The 18,396-nt window shown below is 33.8% G+C and overlaps 1 protein-coding gene across 18 annotated transcripts in view; it reads right to left on the bottom strand.

Moving 5' to 3' along the window:
• Positions 1-18,396, bottom strand: part of IKZF2 (IKAROS family zinc finger 2) — a 160,562-nt gene that overhangs the window by 21,734 nt on the left and 120,432 nt on the right. For all 18 annotated transcript variants that reach the window (XM_017534992.2, XM_017534996.2, XM_017534991.2 and 15 more), the window contains one exon: positions 633-770. In XM_017534992.2, coding sequence (XP_017390481.1) covers positions 633-770 — 138 coding nt within the window. The remainder of the gene's footprint in view (positions 1-632; positions 771-18,396) is intronic.

Raw genomic sequence — 18,396 nt, 5'->3', positions numbered from 1 at the left:
TATAAATCTTAAGAATTGAAATTCATCATTTTCCTATATAAGGCTGATTATTTAAATTAACTTCGTAGGAACATGGAATTATTCATTGACAAACCTTAGGGACTGCCTTCCTACCTGCCATAGTGTATTTAGAGATCAGGATGTTTTGCTTGGAGAAGGTTTTTTTGTGTGTCTAATTTTTGTCTAGATTGTTTTACATATTGTAGAAAGCAAAATCGATAATTTCTCAGAAAAATTACACGGCAGATTGGAGAAATTTCAAATTCTATCACTGATCACTTACCTAACAGAGATGAAAATATGCAAATAACCAATTCATTCTTTTAGGAGGCCTACAGACTAACGTGGAATCAGCTCTAACTACCTGGTTAGATAAATGAAAAAGAAGAGTGAATAGTACTTTGGTATATCAAAGGTTGATTGTCATAATTATGCTAATTTAAACATTATCAGAAATAATTTGGGAGTATCACAAAATTTCAATATAGATTATTTGTAATGTATCCCAAAGCTATAACTCATTTAAGTTAAAGTGATCTAAATTAGCTTTAAACAGCATAAGACTTTAGCTTCATGTTGAACTACAAAAGCAGTAGGGGGAAATAAAAATGATGAACACAATTTCTACCCACCATGGTGACTCATGACCTGCCCAGCAGCCTCCATGCTGACATTCTGGAGATAGTTGTGGCAGCGTTCCTTGTGCTCCTCCAGTGAACTGCGCTGCTTGTAGCTTCGTCCACAGTAGTTGCACTTGTGAGGTTTACCCACTGTGAAGAGAACTCAAGGTCAGTGTGCTGTTAGTCTCATCCACATTCAAAGCAAAATCAATAGCTCTGGAGGAAGTACTCATATAATTTTCAGATTTAAATCTCTTCCTCCTCTACATTCCAATCTTGGCAAGAAAAGATAATACATCTCTAACAAGACTAAAAGACAAGAAGACAGGCGGATCATATCTCTGGCAACAGGGGATATACCGAATCAAACTTTTGCTCCGACTGTATTCTAGACCATGAGAGCCTGATGATCAAACTTCAAATTATCCTGACTCTTAATGCATTGATTCTCAGCTTTGACTCAGTCAAAAGACAAATCAGGAGTACGCTAGATACATAACAAATTTTTTTTCTTTTTTTTTTTTCTTCTTTTCAGGTAAGGGAAGAGAATTTTACAGAAGAAAACTTAAAATGCACCAACTTGAAATGTCATGGTTTAATAAAGAGATTATTCTTGGATACCAAGAAGATTAAAAAGGACTCAAGTGGTGAGAAAAAGTATAGATGAAAGTAGTTTCTTTTTTTCCATCTTGGTAATAACTATTCACACATGCAAAATTTTGCGGCAGAGAAGTATATTCCCCCTCATCAGCACTGCTTTTATAATACCAAGAATTAACCTACTAGGTGCTTTGAGTCAGGATTATTACACAATATTTAGTTACACAATGATAGTAATAGTTTCCAAAACATCTCACATTCAGGAAATAAGTTATTCCCTAATAGCTAGGGTGCCATTATCTTAATGCCATTATCTCAATACATCTGTTAAAATACTAAGATGTTCAGGAAAAAACTTAAAAAAGTAAGAAGAAAAATATAATCTCTATGGAAAGAAGCGTGTTTTAATGCATGACTCTTCATAAGGACATCACAGAGCACTTTGACTCTTGGTTTTGAATGAATACAGAATAATATAAAACTCCAGGTGGTCTGAGCCAAAGCCCTCCTCAGTAGTAAAGCACAATGTGATCCAGGTCCGTGTCTCTATTTGACTCCCATAGGAATTATTTAGTTTAGTCCAGAGAATAACAGACAACTCTTTTTTGTGACTAAAGATAGCATCTGTAACTCCAGTCACCTTATAAACCCATGCTATGACACTGGTCACAAGAAGAACTGAAATACTGTAACAAGGCAAGGTAGTCGTGGCTGCCTGAAAGTTTCATTGTACTGATTAAAAAGAAAACCACACCAAATCTTTAGATTGTGATTGAGGTACACATAAATTAAGATCAGTTATTTCATAACCATAATCGTTTATAAACTATCTTAAAAGTTATTTATGGAGTGATTATTCATTTTAAAAAAATGCTTGGCAAACTATCTTCTATTTTTCAGAACCATGGATTCCTGGGAAGTAGCTCAGAATACTGTCCAGAACTTATATCGCCATGTGACAGCATTAAAAATACAAGAAAATAAGTTTTGCTGAAATAATCTAGTGTAAATAATATAAATAAATTTAATTGTAATTATGTTCCAAAATATGGGACTACATAACAAAAAAGTATCTTTTTGCTTTTAGAATTACTCAATTTTGGGTTCTGTAATATTTCTCTAGAAACAGTAATGAATTTACACTGAACAAGCTTATTAACCAATTAATACTTACTAAGCACTTATATTGAAGCTAACAGTCCACTGTAAACTACTGCAGTCATTTCCTGGTCTTCCCTGGTATTAGTCCCATCACATTATGATGCCTCTGTTGTACCATGAGCATATTCTCCTATATTTTCTTGCCCTTATTTCTGGAAGCAATCATTATACCTTCTCAATTTCATTGAGACATAGTTTTCATTCTACTCCCCTTGGCTCACAACCCTCTCTAAAGTCTCAACTCACCTGATAAAAGAGGAAGAGACATATAGTTTTTACTGTTTTCTACTCATTTTTACTACCCTCATTATAATCCCATCTGCTTTATTTCAGCTTCTCTCATTTTGTCCCCTATTTATTTTTAAGTATCACTTCTTCCTTTTCATCCAATCATTGAGTCCAACAGGGATTTGAGCTGGACTTTGTTTTAAAAGTATAACCTCAATTTTCCCAATTCTTTGTCTCCATTCTACTCCAGCAACCCAATTATTAGGTGGCATGTTGGATTTGGACATTTCTAAACAACTAATCTTTCCCAGTAAATTTGCTCTGGAGACACTCTATCCTTTTATCTCTCTCATTCATTCACTATGTGTCTAATAACAGGCTACTATGCACAATGCTGATGAGGCTAAAATATAAAGTGGACACAAATGATCATGATGCCTCTTCATATGCAGCTGACAGTCTGGTGAGGAAGACAGACATTTAATAAATACACAAGCAATATATTACAAATTGTGGGAAATTATATGGAGCAGAAGAAGGGTGTGGTAGTATAATATGGGGAAACTAGTTTGAAATGGTCGAACAAGAAGGTCTGTTTGAAGTAGGAACATTTAAGGTGATAAATAAAAAAAGAGTAGTCATTATATAATTGTGGAGTGGGGGTGAAAAGGCAGGATTTCAGGATTTCTGAGATCTGTAATCATTAATTTTCTTCTATACACTTAGTGCCTTCAAAGTCTACATTCTGCCCTTACTACTCTTTTGAAAATTGTTTTCAGACATCACCAGCAATCCCTGCAAATTCGATGGCTCTACTATCTCCACAAGACTATTTCCTATCCATTTTGTACTATTTCTTAAAGTTCATAAAAATATTGTTTATACTTACTCCCTATACATGTGAGTTTATCTGGACATGAGTTTATCTGTAAAGCAATACATAATTAATATGTATAACATATATATTCATATAAAAGGATCAATATTTCACTATCTTTATTTTTATAATAGTTATTATTACATATTGTCATCTACTGAAACACACTGATTCTTGTATTATTGAAACATTTTTGAAAAGTCAATAGTCTCTGAATCACTAAATCCATAGACTTTTATTAATCCCCTATCTTCCTAATGTCTTGGCCACTATCAAGCTTTCTTGTGTCTTGAGTCTCCTGTTTTAGTGTCTGAGATCAGATTCTACATTCCCCCTCAATGCGTCTCAGTTTTTTCCTAATTTGCAAATGTGTTATATACATCCCTTCAGATATTGTTCTCAGTACAATGTTTTCCCTCTTTGCTCTCTAAAGGAAGTGCTTATTTTTATGAAACATCCATATCCGGCCAAGAATACTTTCTCATGTTTGTAAGCTCCAACTGGCCATGTAAATCTTTCAATATCTGAGTGAATCCCTTCCCTACAACCAAAACAAAGAACATCAGGACATAGCCATCTCCTCTGTGCTCTCACAGAACTCTGTTCATACTCTGAGGATGCATTATTTATAACAACTGTGTTGTAATTATCCATTTGATAATCTATTTCCCTAGTCCAAACAATGAGCTTTATAAGAACAGAGATCTTGTTTTACTCAATTTAAAATTGATAATACATATAGAATTATTAAACATGGGAAACAATATGCATTTTCTGAATGACTACTTCAAATCCATACTCTTATCTGCCTTTTGAGTCTGGCCTCATGAATGTTCCCCCAAAACCATATCAAACATTGAAGATATCCAAAACTCTATTCCTACACAAAACTCCCTCTTTGTTCTGACTGTCCTTCTTTGCCAGTGTTACCACTGTTCTAAACTCAAGATTCACAACAATGTACCCACTTTTGTTACCTTCTACCTCTTTTTTTACTTCCAAATAGCTGCTAAATTCCAAATACTGGACTCATGAAATCATTTTCAAGTTGATCCTTTCTTTTCATTCTCACAATCAATATCATAGTTCAGGCCTTCATTACTGCTCACCTGGGCTGGCAATAATAGACTTCAAATAGGCTTTCTCTTCCCATGTGTAATTATTTTATTCCCCTCTCCAATAACCTTCAATAATGGTTCACTTTTATTTAACTAAGTCGAAATCCCTTTACCTGGCATTTAGCACCCTATACAATCTGGTCCCAAAGCACACATCCCACTCCTACCCCAGGCTCCAGTCAAAATTACTTTGCACTTACATTTGAGTCTTTTTTTTTTTTTTCCTGTAATGGTTTCACATGTTTTCTATCTCTTGAAATTCTCCACATCCTTCCACTTCCAACCTCCATAACTATGTTCCATTTAAAAGTGATCTTTCTCACTAAAGAACTATTCCTGTATTGACCCTCATGCTTAGAACGCCTCCAACAGTCTATCACTCTATCTTACATGATTTGTGACCTTTATACTGGTATTTACACAAATTTTCCTCTCCCTGTTAGATCTTGACCTTCTTGAGAAATTATAACAATATCTTATGTTATCTTTGCAACCTCCAAAAAGAGTTTAGCAGGGTGCCTTGTTCACAGAACTAGTAAGTGGAGTTTTTATGAATATTATTTCCAAACTATTTAAATCGCTTTCTCTTACTTGTTTTTCTTAAAGCTTTTTCTAAAGCCAAATGCAAAACATCCACGTAAATATTTTTTTGGTTACCAATAAAATCGATAATAATATCATTTAGAAATAACTGTCTTTGGTATTTCTGTATCATCCTCTTGTGTTTTCTTATGCATGCAGACAAATTTTGGTATGAAAATAAGTTATTTTATACACTGTATTTTATAACCTGCTTATTTTATTGAACAATATATTTTGAACACTTCCCTATGTTATGCAATGATATTTTTGTTGCTGCTGTTGGGTAACATTTTCTCTCAGACTCTACAGTTATGGTAATGCTGAATTATTTAGTTTGCTTAGCATTCTGAGTTCTTTTCTTTTGATTATTGATTAATGTCTTAATGATTATTTTTCTTTTTACCATAGTTACATATGCCCATACTAGAAAAAAAAAATCAAATAGTCCCAAGTGGCATTTAATGAAATACATAGTCTCTTTCCCATGCTGCCCTACCTGCCCCCAAGCAATCTAATCAAAATCCCAAAGAGCAACCATTTTCAGCTCCTTCTTCTGGTGATTATATTCATAATTCTAACTAATATATAGGCTATCTTTATTCATCAGGTTTAGAGATAACCTATTGCTTCTCTGACCTAGTTGTTAAGGATTCAGCTCTCTTACAAACACCCTCTCAATTCTCATTTCTGTGGTCTTTCAACAGTTACATAATAGTTTCTGATTAACAGTATAGAAATGGAAATTTCCAGTATTCATATAAATATTAATCATAATATACTATTTGGCTCAACAGTGATTACATTTCCTTTTTTGTGCAGCTTTTAATTTTTCCTCGAGTTAAGAGCTGTCTCACTTTTTACTCTGCTTGTGTTTCTATATCTAGTGCCACTTATCCCCTCCTCTGAGGTTCTCACCCTTTACTAATAACTTCTAAACACTCAAGAGTCCAAAACAATATCTTAGGTCCTTGCCAACTCCACTTTCCTCTTGCCTTCTCACAACCACTGGCACCCCTTTCTCCAGTTGGAGCTGATGGTACCCTGGGTTTATTACAGAGATGTTACCCAGGACTTTCCTTTGTCTCCCTCCTGATTAGTCTTTTGCTGCCTGAATCTCATGTTTTCCTCTCTTTGTTGGGTTAAGAATTTCCAGGTTGAAAGTAAATTTTCTCTTAACATTTTGAAGGCTTCTTTCTACTGGGCTACTAATCTTCAAAGTTTCTTTTTAAAAGTATAACATAAATGTTGCTTTACATGTGCCCTATTTGTCTGAAAGCTCTTACTATCTTCAGTTTGTTCTTGATGTTGTCTCTGGTCTAAAGTCTCTAACTTGGATTTTTTTTTTCTTATAATATCTTTGATTTAGGTGTCAGTGTAGTGCTGAACATAATTTGTTTGAAGCCCTCGCTCTTCTCTGAAGGAATTTGTTCCTTTAATGTTTTTCTTAAACTACATTTTCCTTAAATATTTGACAGAATTTACCACTGAAGTCATCTGGAGTTTTCTTTGTGGGAAGGTTTTTAACTTCAATTTCAATTCCTGGAATAAATATGGGCTATTCAGAGTATGTATTTCTTCTTGAATGAGATAATTTCTATTTTTTATTTCATCTAGCTGAATTTGGCATAAAGTTGTTCACAATAGTCCTATATTATGCTTCCAATGGCTATAGGATTTTTAGCAATGTCCCAGTGTTTTTATTCCAGATGATGTCAAATTGTGTGTTCTCTTTTTATATTGATTGATCTTGCTGCAGGCTTATCTATTTTATTGATCTTTTCATATAATGAGCATTCAATTTCATTGACTTTTCTCCATTATTTTTGTTTTACTCTTCCACTGGTTTCTGTCTTCATCATTTTTATTTCTTTTCTTAACATGTTTTGGATTGATCTTGTTCTTTTTAAATCTCTTAAGGAAGCTCAGATCAAATTAGTTTGGGATTTTCTTTATTTACAATATAAACTAAGTGTTTAAACTATGTATTTCCCTCTAAGCAGCACTTCTACTCAACATGTTCATGTTTTCCTCTATATTCTTGAATATGTGGACTATATATATAATGGTTGTTTTATCAACTTTGTCTTCAAATTCCACTATTTTGGCCATTTTTGGATCTATTTTATTGACTGATTATTCTCCTGATTATAAATAATACTGTCTACCTTTTTGCATATCTGTTAGTTTTTTAATGGAATGCTGGATATTGTGATTTTCCATTAGTTTATTTTAGATTTTATTGCATTTCTTTACAATGTGGTTGACTTATTCTAATATGCAGTAATGTTATGTGGAATTAAGTTTGATCCTTTCAAAATTTGCTTTAAATGCTTGAAGGCAGGTCCAGAGCATGCTTTAGTCTAATGACTAGTTTAGCTCTAGTATGAAGGCAATACTCTTCTGAGGACTTTAATCAATGTCTTGCATATTACAAGATGTTCTCACTTTGGTGAGAATTAACTATACCCAGACTTCTATGTGCTTCAGAAATTATTTGGCCTTCTGCTTCCTAGTGTTTCTTTCCCCAGCTTCAGGTAGTTATCTCGTACACATAAGTAGATAACAATTTAGCCAAAGAATCAAGGGAGTCATCTGCTCTGCAAAACTCCAGAGCTTTTTCCATGCAGCTTCCTCCAATCTGTTACTCTGCTATGCATGCACTAAGCACATTGGTCTCCCTCGTCTCTGATCTGTCTTCTCAACTCAGCAAGACTATCTGGCTCGGGTTTGATGTCCCTGAGCTATGGTCTGGAAATTGCCTCCAGAAAGTAAGCTGAGGCATAGGACTCACGAGTTTGGTTTTTTTATTTTCATTTTTTCTCTCTCAGAGATCACAGTCTTGCACTGTTTATTGTTATCATCTAAAATTCATCTAATGTATTTCGTCTAATCTTCCAGTTGTTTAAGGTGGGAGGATAAATCTGGTCCCTGATAACTTCATCATGATTAGATGTAAAAGTTATATTTTTAATTGGATTAAATACCCAGAAGTGATACTAACTTTTAAAGTTTTAGTACCAATATAATTCAGATAACTGAAATAGATTTCTATAAATATAATTTTAAGATATGTTACAATACTAGGATTCTAAGACATAAAAGAGAGCAGTGTTTCTCAATTGCCTCAAAAGTTAACATGTAGTCTCTTCTTTGACATACTGATCCTTACCAATAGCCCTATACTAACAAAAATGAGAGAATTATTGGTGTAATCTGTCAAAGATGCAGATACAGATTCCAGATATGAGGAAAGAATTGCAGATTAAATATCCAATTAAAAAAATTGAAAATTTGGCCAACGGTTCAATTAGAAATAGTTTGCTGGCATTTATTAGCATTTTATCCATTTGTCTTTATGTGGAATCAGAAATATCTGCCCCCATTCCCCTAAGAACCCATATACCTACCAAAAAGTGAGAACCAGTCAAATTTCCATAAAAAAATGCTTGAAATAAGAACATTTACCATAAATTCATAGGGTATTATGAAGATATATATCATAACCAAGTCTTGTTCACTTATATTTTCTTGAAATATGTCACTTCAAGAGTTATCCTAGTGAAACCTATAAAACATTACAATAGCACTAATATATGTGGTAAAGGTTTTATTCTTTATATAGATGTATGTAAGTTTACACAGAGAAATAACAGCAAAGCATTTATATACAGAAAATATATTCACCATTTTCCATAACATAAATTTAGCAACAGAGCATTATGCATATATCACATGTCTTTTTCTTTAATAAAATTAAATGTACCTAATAAATACTTCTAAGGCAAAAAATAGAAGGTTGAAATACAATTTTATCTTATAGAATTATAAATTACTCTGAAGAAATATTAGCACTGACAATATGGCCCAACTGGCATTTAATTTATTTCCATTCGTGGTAACCATAAGTTTTACCTTGCTTGAATTAGTGGTCTGTCACATTGCACAAACTCTATGTATGAACAATTTTAAGGTGCCTGATCCCTATTGCTATACTGCTGCCTCAAAAAAGGTGTTGCAAATTCATATTCACAATAGAAGTGTATGAGAAAGCCATTTCACCATGTTGTCACCAACAATAAATACCGTCATGAAAATAACACATTATCCACTTTTGTGCTAGCCTACATGCTCAAATTGTAGTAAGGCACTTGGGGTATTGAAGCAAACTGTTAGGGATAACTGTATGATACTTTCCATTTTGAGGGAAATAATATTTGATACGTCTCAGTTTCAACACTGTATCACACTATATTTCTTTCAATTATGTCATATCTTTGTGAAGCTGGGCTTCAGTGGCTGCTGTAACACAAAGCAAGCACTGCATAAAAATCAATATGGAACAGGAAACGAGAGTGGCAGTGTTCAACTTGATTCCAAGGTTGGGGAAGTTGTGTCGTGCCTAACGAGGCATACAATCCCATTACTAAGTAACTGTGGCCATCTAAAGCTATATTTATTTATATATAATATATTAAAAATTATATATTTAATAAATATAAATAAATATAATATAAATACAATACATAAATAAAAATAAATAAATAATATAATTATTTATATATTATATATAAATAATTATTTATATATATTTATTTATATATTATATATAAATAATTATTTATATATAAATAATTATTTATATATTTATTTATATATAAATTTATATATTTATTTATATATATTTATATATATACATATATATATATAAATATATATTTATATATATATTTATATTTATATATATTTATATATATATATGAATTTATATATATATAAATAAATATAGCTTTAGATGGCCACAGTTACTTAGTAATGGGATTGTATGCCTTGTTATTATATATATTGTATGCCTTGTTATTATATATATACAAATATATAATATTTATTTGTATATATATAAATTTATATATATATATGTAAATTGTTTAAGTTTCATTTAGGTATATTATGATTTTCATGTTAGGTATATTATGATTTTCCCAAAGGGATAAAAAGTAGTTAGGGCACAAATCATTATTAAGTTGTTTATTGTTTGGACTTTACTACTTTATAAAATGAAACTGTTGGTATTTCTTTCAGCCCTAAATGCTCTGTGACAAAATCATTAAGATATTACCGTCACAATGAACCAAAAAAGTTTGGAAAACACTGAGCTGGAAATACAACTTAATTTGCATTTCTTTTACATTTTCATTAGTGAAACTAAATATTAAACAAAAAAATTGATTAGTCATTTGTATGCTACCCTTTCAAATCATCCATTTAATGCCTTCACCTATTTTTCAATATGGACTTACTGCTTTTGTCTTTCTCATCAGTGTGTTCAATCTCTGTATATATTAATGCCTTTGCCTTATTTCTTTACTCACCTAATTGACTTATGCTTTTTTTGAAAATGTAAAGAGGTTTTACATTTTCATGTGGTCAAAATTGCTGGTAGTTTCCCACTTTGTGATTTGTTTACTGTTCTAAGTTTTAAAATACTGCCTGATACAGAATTTTTGAGAAATATCCACAGCTACTTTTTTTCCCCTAAATCTTTAGAAGTCTTAATGACTCTAGGTTTCTTTTTTTAATGAAATGATTAAGTGGGAAAAGAATATTTTAGGAAGGAAACAGATCCCTACCTGAAAAGTGAGTTATTTTTCAAAGAGAATCTCTGTTACATGAAATCATTTCAGGATAATTAGGTGTCTGTCAAAAGTCATTACAGTAAAGTAACTTTTATCTCTCTAAGAACAGTTTACTAAAGCAGTTGAGGGTGGGGGGATGAATGTTAAATGTTTAAACAAGTCTGTGAGACAGTATATTTAATGTGGATTTCTTAGAGATTTACAATGTACATGAGCATTATCAGAGGTTCTTTTGGATGTTTAGCTTCGATAACAAAAAAGGCAAACAAACCAAATTTATTTAACCCAATGTTTTCCCCTAAAACTTTAAATATAGAGCAATTTTTTAATTTTAGCAACTAGTAGTTTCCCAAGTAAATAATTTTTTGTCAACATACTATGAGGAACACTGCATTATGACAGTAAAAGAGGCACAAAAAGCCAGCATTAATACTATCCTTCCTTCCTTTCTTTCTTCTCTCTCTCCCTTTTTTTTTTTGGTGACACAGAGTCTTGCCCTGCAGCCCAGGCTGGAGTGCAGTGGCATGACCTCGGCTCACTGCAACCTCTGACTCCCAAGTTCAAACAATTCTCCAGCCTCAGTCTCCCGAGTAGCTGGGACTACAGACACACACCACCACATCTGGCTAATGTTTGTATTTTTAGTAGAGATCGGCTTTCACCACGTTGGCCAGGCTGGTCTCAGACTCCTGACATGAGGTGATTCACCCGCCTCAGCCTCCCAAAGTGCTTGGGATTATAGGCGTGAGCCACCACGCCCCACAGCATTAATATTGTTTACTCTTCTTTTACAGAATATGCCAGGTGTTGAGCAAAGACATCTAGTTCCTTTAACATAAATGTCTTGAGCACCTCCAGTGTTCCATGTCCATATTCTAGGTGTTTTAGATACAGCACTGAACAAGACAAATGTCATTCCTGCATCCACAGAGCTAACATTATTAACCACTCAAATATTGCCATTTGTTTTATAATGTAATAACAACTTTCAAAGTAAATTGAAAATCTTATACAGGACACAAACACCAGGAAAAATTGTACATAAAAAAGTATGGATGTGACCTTTTAAGTAAAATCACAGACATTTAAAAGCAAAAGAAAACTGCTTCTTATTTTTTCGGGCACTCTGGAAGAAAAAAAGTCACAACTCAGAAAAGAAAATGTCTTATGTAAGATTATTTTCATAAGAATCTAAGTTGTTGGCATCTAATTTTCTATCACTTTAAGTAAACAGGTTTCCCCAGATTTCTTGAACTTAACACCTAAAATAAGGAAGCAAAATGGGATTAAGCAAAATATACATTGTAACATATTTTGGCAGTATAACAGTTATGCTTCCCTAGCATTTCCTTATCACATAAAATATTTCATTGCTTATTTTTACCATTGCTAATAAAGTAATTACTTAATAAATGGAAGTAGATGCTTATCTCTCCAAACTTTTACAGTTCTGTTAAAAATACATACATATCAATTGTTTATTCATACAACATATATTTAAGAACTGCCTAAAATGTGGGATACGTAGTCATAATAATACAAATTATATTAAAAAACCATTTAACTCCAAGGGATGCTCACTACTTTCACTGTAAATGTAACATAAGTTACTTAACAGATTGGTTGATGAATGTAGGAAAAAGAGCTAGATAAAGTATAAAGGTGCAAAAAGTTATAATGTGGCCAGGAGATGGTACAGTAAAATCTAAGACACATGAGAAACAGCATATATATATGATACTGTTTCATTATTACAAAAGTGCAAAATATTCATTATGGGGAATAAAATGTAAACAGAAGGGCCAGTAAGCCTTTACTAGGCTAAAAGCCTTTATTAGGCATACGGATTAAATGAATAATCCAAATTACATAAACTATTCCTTTTAATGAAATTTCAATTCATCAAACTACAGGCATATCTTGCAGATACTGTAGGTTGAGTTCCAGTCCACCACAATAAAGAAAATATCCCAATAAAGTGGGTCACTCAGATAAAAGCTGTGTTTATAGCATACCATAGTCTATTAAGTGTGCAACAGAATTGTGTATAAAAACAACGTACCTAACTTAATTTTAAAAATACTTTATTGCTAAAAAGTGCTAAAGGGGTTGGGTGCAGTGGCCCACACCTGTAATACCAGCACTTTGGGAAGTGGAGGCAGGACAATCACTAGAGCCCAGGAGTTCTAGACCAGCCTGGGCAACATGGTGAGATCTCATCTCTATAAACAATATAAAATTAGCCAGGGTGTGGTAGCATACACCAGTAGTCCCAGCTACTAAGGAGGCTGAGGTGGAAGGATCACTTGAGTCCAGACAGTCAAGGCTACAGTCAGCTGTGATTGTGTCACTGCACTGCAGCCTGGCCAACAGAGCAAGACCTTGTTTTAAATAAATAAATAATAAAGATAATCTGAGCCTTCAGAATCATAATCTTTCTGCTGGTGGAGGGTATTACCTCGATGTCTATGGCTACTGATTGATAAGGCTAGTGGCTGCTGAAGGCTGGCATGGATGTGGCAATTCCTTAACATAAGGCAACAATGAAGTTGGCCACATCGGTCAACTCTTCCTTTCACAAAGGATTTCTCTGTAGCATGTGATGCTATTTGATAGCATTTTGGCCAGAGTAGAACTTCTTTCAAAATCTGATTCAACTCTCTCAAACTTTGCTACTGCTTTGTCAACTAAGTTTATGTAGTATTCTAAATTCTCTGTTGTCATTTCAACAATGTTCACAGAATGTACACTAGAAGATGCCATCTCAAGATTAATTTCTTTGCTCATTGTAAGAAGCAACTCTTCATCCATTCACATTTTATAATGAGACTGCAGTAATTCAGGCACATCTTCAGGTTCCACTTCTAATTCTAGTTATGTTGCTATTTCTACCACATCTGCGGTTCCTTTCTCCACTGAAGTCCTGAACCTCCTGAAAGTCACCCAGGAGGTTGAAATCAACTTCTTCCAAACTCCTGTTAATATCTTGACCTTCTCAGATGAATCACAAATGTTCTTAATGGCATCATCTAGAATTCTGAATCCTTTCCAGAAGGTTTTCAGTTTACTTTGCCCACATCCATTACAGAAATCACTGTCTATGGCACCTCTAGCCTTATACAATGTACGTCTTAAGACTTGAAAGTTGAAATTACTCCTTGAACATGGGCTGAAGAATGGATGTTGTGTTAACAGCCATGGAAATAACATTAATCTGCTTGTGCATCTCCTTCAGAAGTCTTGGTTGACAAGGTACACTGTCAATGAACCGGAATATTTTGAAAGAAATATTTGTTTCTGAGCAGTGTCTAAACAATAGGCTTAAATTATTCAGTAAACCATACTGAAAACAACATCCAGACTTTGTTGTTCCATTTATAGAGCACAGGCAGAGTAGTTTTAGCAGAGTTCCTAGGGACCTTTGGATTTTTGGAATGGTAAATGAGCATTGGCTTCAACTTTAAGTAACCAGCTGCATTGTCCTACCAACACAGTCAGCCTGTCGTTTGAAGCTTTTAACCCAGGCATCGACTTTTTTCTAGGTGGCATCTTACTTTAATAGAAGACTGTTTTGTCTACACTGAAAATCTGCTTTTTAGTACAACCACCTTCATCAATTAGCTTAGCTGGATCTTCTGGATGACTTACTGCAGCCTCTACATCAGCACTCGCTGCTTCACCTTGCACTTTTATGTTATAGAGATGGCTTCTTTCCTTAAACCTTATGAACCTATCTTTGTTAGTTTCCAACTTTCTTCTGCAGCGTCCTCACATCTCACGGCCTTCATATAATTGAATATTGTTAGGGTCTTCCTCAAGATTAGGCTTTGATCGAAGAGAATGTTCAATCACTGAACTGACTTGATCTTCTATCCAGACCACTGAAACTTCCTCCATAATCAGAAATAAGGCAATTTTTCTTTCTCATCACTTGTGTGTACCCTGGAGTAGCATTTTAAATTTTCTTCAATAACATTTCCTTTGCATTCACAATGTGGCTATTTGGCACAGGAGGCCTACGTTTTGGCCTGTTATGCCTGTTGACATATCTTCCTCACTAAGCTTCATTTCTAGCTTTTGATTTAAAGTGAGAAATGTTGAGTCTTTCTTTCATTTGAACACTACGAGGTCATTGTATGGTTATCAAGTGGCCTAAATTCAGTATTTTTGCATTTTGGGAATATGGAGGCCAAGGTGAGGAACAGAAAGACAGAGAACCTGGCCAGTTGGTAGAGCAGTCAGAGCATACACAACATTTATCGACACAAACATTTAAGTCTGCCAGCTTATATAGGTGTGGTTCATGGTGTCCTAAAAAAGTTATAATAATAACATCAAAGATCACTGATCACAGATCAGACATAATAATGAACAAATTTGAAATATTGCAAGAATTATTAAAATGTGACAGAGAGACATGATGTGAGCATGTGTCATTGGAAAAATGGTGCCAGCTGACTTGCTTGGAATCAGGGTTACCACAAACATTCAATTTGTAAAAAACGCAGTATCTGTGAAGTGCAATAAAGCACATAATAAAGGAAGTTATACTTGTATTTCCTTTCATCTGACTTTTCATATTACAATAACTCAGGCTTATGAGTAAGCAAATAATTTGGACAGCAAACAGCTCCAAAAATAATCCATTCAGAAGCAAATAACTTGCTCTAATTTATGGAATATTCATATAAAGAATATATATTTGTATGTCCAGAATGTGGTTTCTTACTTGGATCTCAAATTCTAACCCTAATGGCAGCTGTGTGTGAAGCCTAGGTTAAGTTACATTAGGAAATAGTTGTATCTAACTCCAGCATTTTTGTGAGAAATTTTTTTTAAAAATCCATATGGAAAACTCAAGGTACTTGACACAAAATAAATGCTCAATAAATGGAAACTCTTTGCTTTTTCCCGTAGCAGTCAACACTTTCTAACATATTATATAATTTTAAAAAACTTATTCTTGCCCATCTCCCTTCATTAAAATCTAGGCTCCACAAGGGCAGTCTTACAGTCCACAATCTCACAGAGCTTACATTTGAGCGGGGTGGGAAGGCACAGGTAATATGTGTATAAACTCTAACATAACCACAGATTCTGAATCAAGCTTTTTAAGACATTAATATAGAGAGCACAAAATAGAACTAAGGGGGATGCATCTGGTAGGGTTCTTATGGATGCCACTATTTTCAAAGAGATGACATTTAAGCTAGCATTTGAAAGATAAAGAGGCAACTGTGCCAAGATCTTGGGAAACCACTGAAGGTGTTGACTTCTAGGATCATCCATTAGTTCAAAATCCCAAGAGTAGGAAAGAATAAAGAAATCTAGGGTTGCAAAGAACCCAGAGTGAGGTGCAAAGTAGTAGAACAGACAGGAGAAGTGGGCAGAACCACCAATGGCCATGATTAGTAGTTTGATTTTATTACAAGAGCAATGGAAAACCCATAAAATATTTTAAGCAGAGGAGTAACATGATTTAAATCGGATTTTAAAACAACATTCTGGTTTTTATATGGAGAATAGATTGGGAAACAGGAGTACAGTGGCTGAGAGCATAGACCCTAGAGTCAGACAGACCAGAGTTTATATCTTAGCTTTCATGAGTATATTGGAAGCTGTATAAAATGTACATATATAGTTATAATGGTATGATTTTTTGCTATATATATGATGATAATTTTTTAAGTACTCTCACAAAATAATTTATCCTGTTAGATTTATTTTGTTCTGAACTGCTATATGTCTTCAAGCATAATGATACATTTTATTTATAAGAGCATGATACATTTCTTGTTTTATTATGCTATGTGTATGTGTGTGTTTGAAATCTAATCTAATAATATATTATTGCCAAACCAGGGAAAATAAAAGAAAAATAAGGTGAAAGTATAATCTTTATAAACTGAGGAGGCATACATGTAATATATAAAATTACAGACTGTGTGAAGACGTTACGTAACATATCTTTCTTTAAACTTGACTCTACTTATCTGCAAAATAAAGCCCTTAAAATGATGCTTGCCACAAAATAAGAACTTATTAAATATACCCTTAATTTTAAATTTTTATAATAGACTAATATCTATCACGTACTAGTTGACATACACAACCACCACTGACCCCTATGAATCTTTAAAATTTTTCGAGTTAATATAAGAATGTTCAAATAAAATAATCTGTCCATTAACTAATTCATTCAATCAATAAGGTATATAAGGGATAAAGATGCAAAACGGAATAAGATCTCTTCTTTGAGATGCTGAATTTAGGACCTTTTATTCTTATCCAGATGCTCATCATCATCATCAACATACTTCTATACAATTTAAAGGGACTCCACTCTGATAGATGATTTATGATACCTTATATAAAATTTTATTTATATTCTAAATATATTTTACATGCTTATTGTTAATGATACTTGGTTTTCATTTTACTTATTTGTCTGATTTTCTACCATTTGAGTTTTCCTATAGTATAAGTCAAGATAGTATAGGCTGTGGATGAACAGGTTTCTTTGACTCACATACAAAGATGAAGTAGGAAAAATTGAAAGGAGTAAAGATTAGGTTAGAAAGGAAGTCCAAACAAAACACACCACACACATGTGCACACACACACACACACGTGTACCAGTGTGTCATGCCCTTCTGGATACTGGGTGAATAATAAAGTGTGCATGCAGCCTCTCCACTTCTGTTATGGAGTTCCAAACATACCAGGCCTGCAGACTCATGGTGTGGAAGGGAAAATGTGAAATGGCCACAAGTTAAGACTGTCCACACCAATTTCATGCAGGGTACAAAACTGTGGTAGCAAGCTTTGGAATGAGGACAGTGTAGAATATTTAGAACAATGAGAATGCACCCAGGAATCTTGTCCATTGCTTTAGAACTCCTGAAAATAAAGTAGGAAAGAAAGCATCCTAGAGTAAATTGATCTTCTAAATGACTTTGCACCGAAGTGAAAAGTACATAGAATTTTAAAAGAAAGACTTTTAAATTCCTTCCATAAGTGTCTGAGAGAAGCATGACTACTACAATTCATAAAAGATGAGATTGTACATGCTATTAACATTTTTACTCTCTTTTATAAGAAATATATAAGGAAGAGTAGATACATAATGATTATTGGTCTGGGATAGGGGGAAAGAGGTGTTCTATCTGTCTGGTGGAAACCAAATGGACTGTCTTACACCTGGCCTGACTGAATGTGGTTTTTACCTTCTGAGTAAACTTCATGAGTAGGATCTCAAGTGTGCTTTTTAAGAGTCAAGAATAAAAATATTAAGCCCATCTCCTCTATGCAGTGCTTATTGCAAAGCATACAGTGAGGCACCAAGGACATCAGTATCACGATTTGATGGATGAAATCAGCACAGCACAGTTATGCAAATCACGCGTGCAACTGACACTGCTTGTGTAATTATCATTGTAATCCACCTCTATCAACCACCTCCAGGAAGGAAAGGAGGGGTTGAGGGTGGGGAAAGTTCACACTTGGGAGATCACCCAGAAAGTGGGCTGGGTGCCAGGTCTACAATCAGTTTAAAACAGTTCCTTCTCATGAGAAGC

Source organism: Cebus imitator, unplaced genomic scaffold, assembly GCF_001604975.1.
Source record: "Cebus imitator isolate Cc_AM_T3 unplaced genomic scaffold, Cebus_imitator-1.0 Scaffold89, whole genome shotgun sequence".
NCBI lineage: Eukaryota > Metazoa > Chordata > Mammalia > Primates > Cebidae > Cebus > Cebus imitator.
The sequence above is the reverse complement of the archived record's forward strand: the minus strand, read 5'-3'. Positions and strand labels throughout refer to the sequence as shown.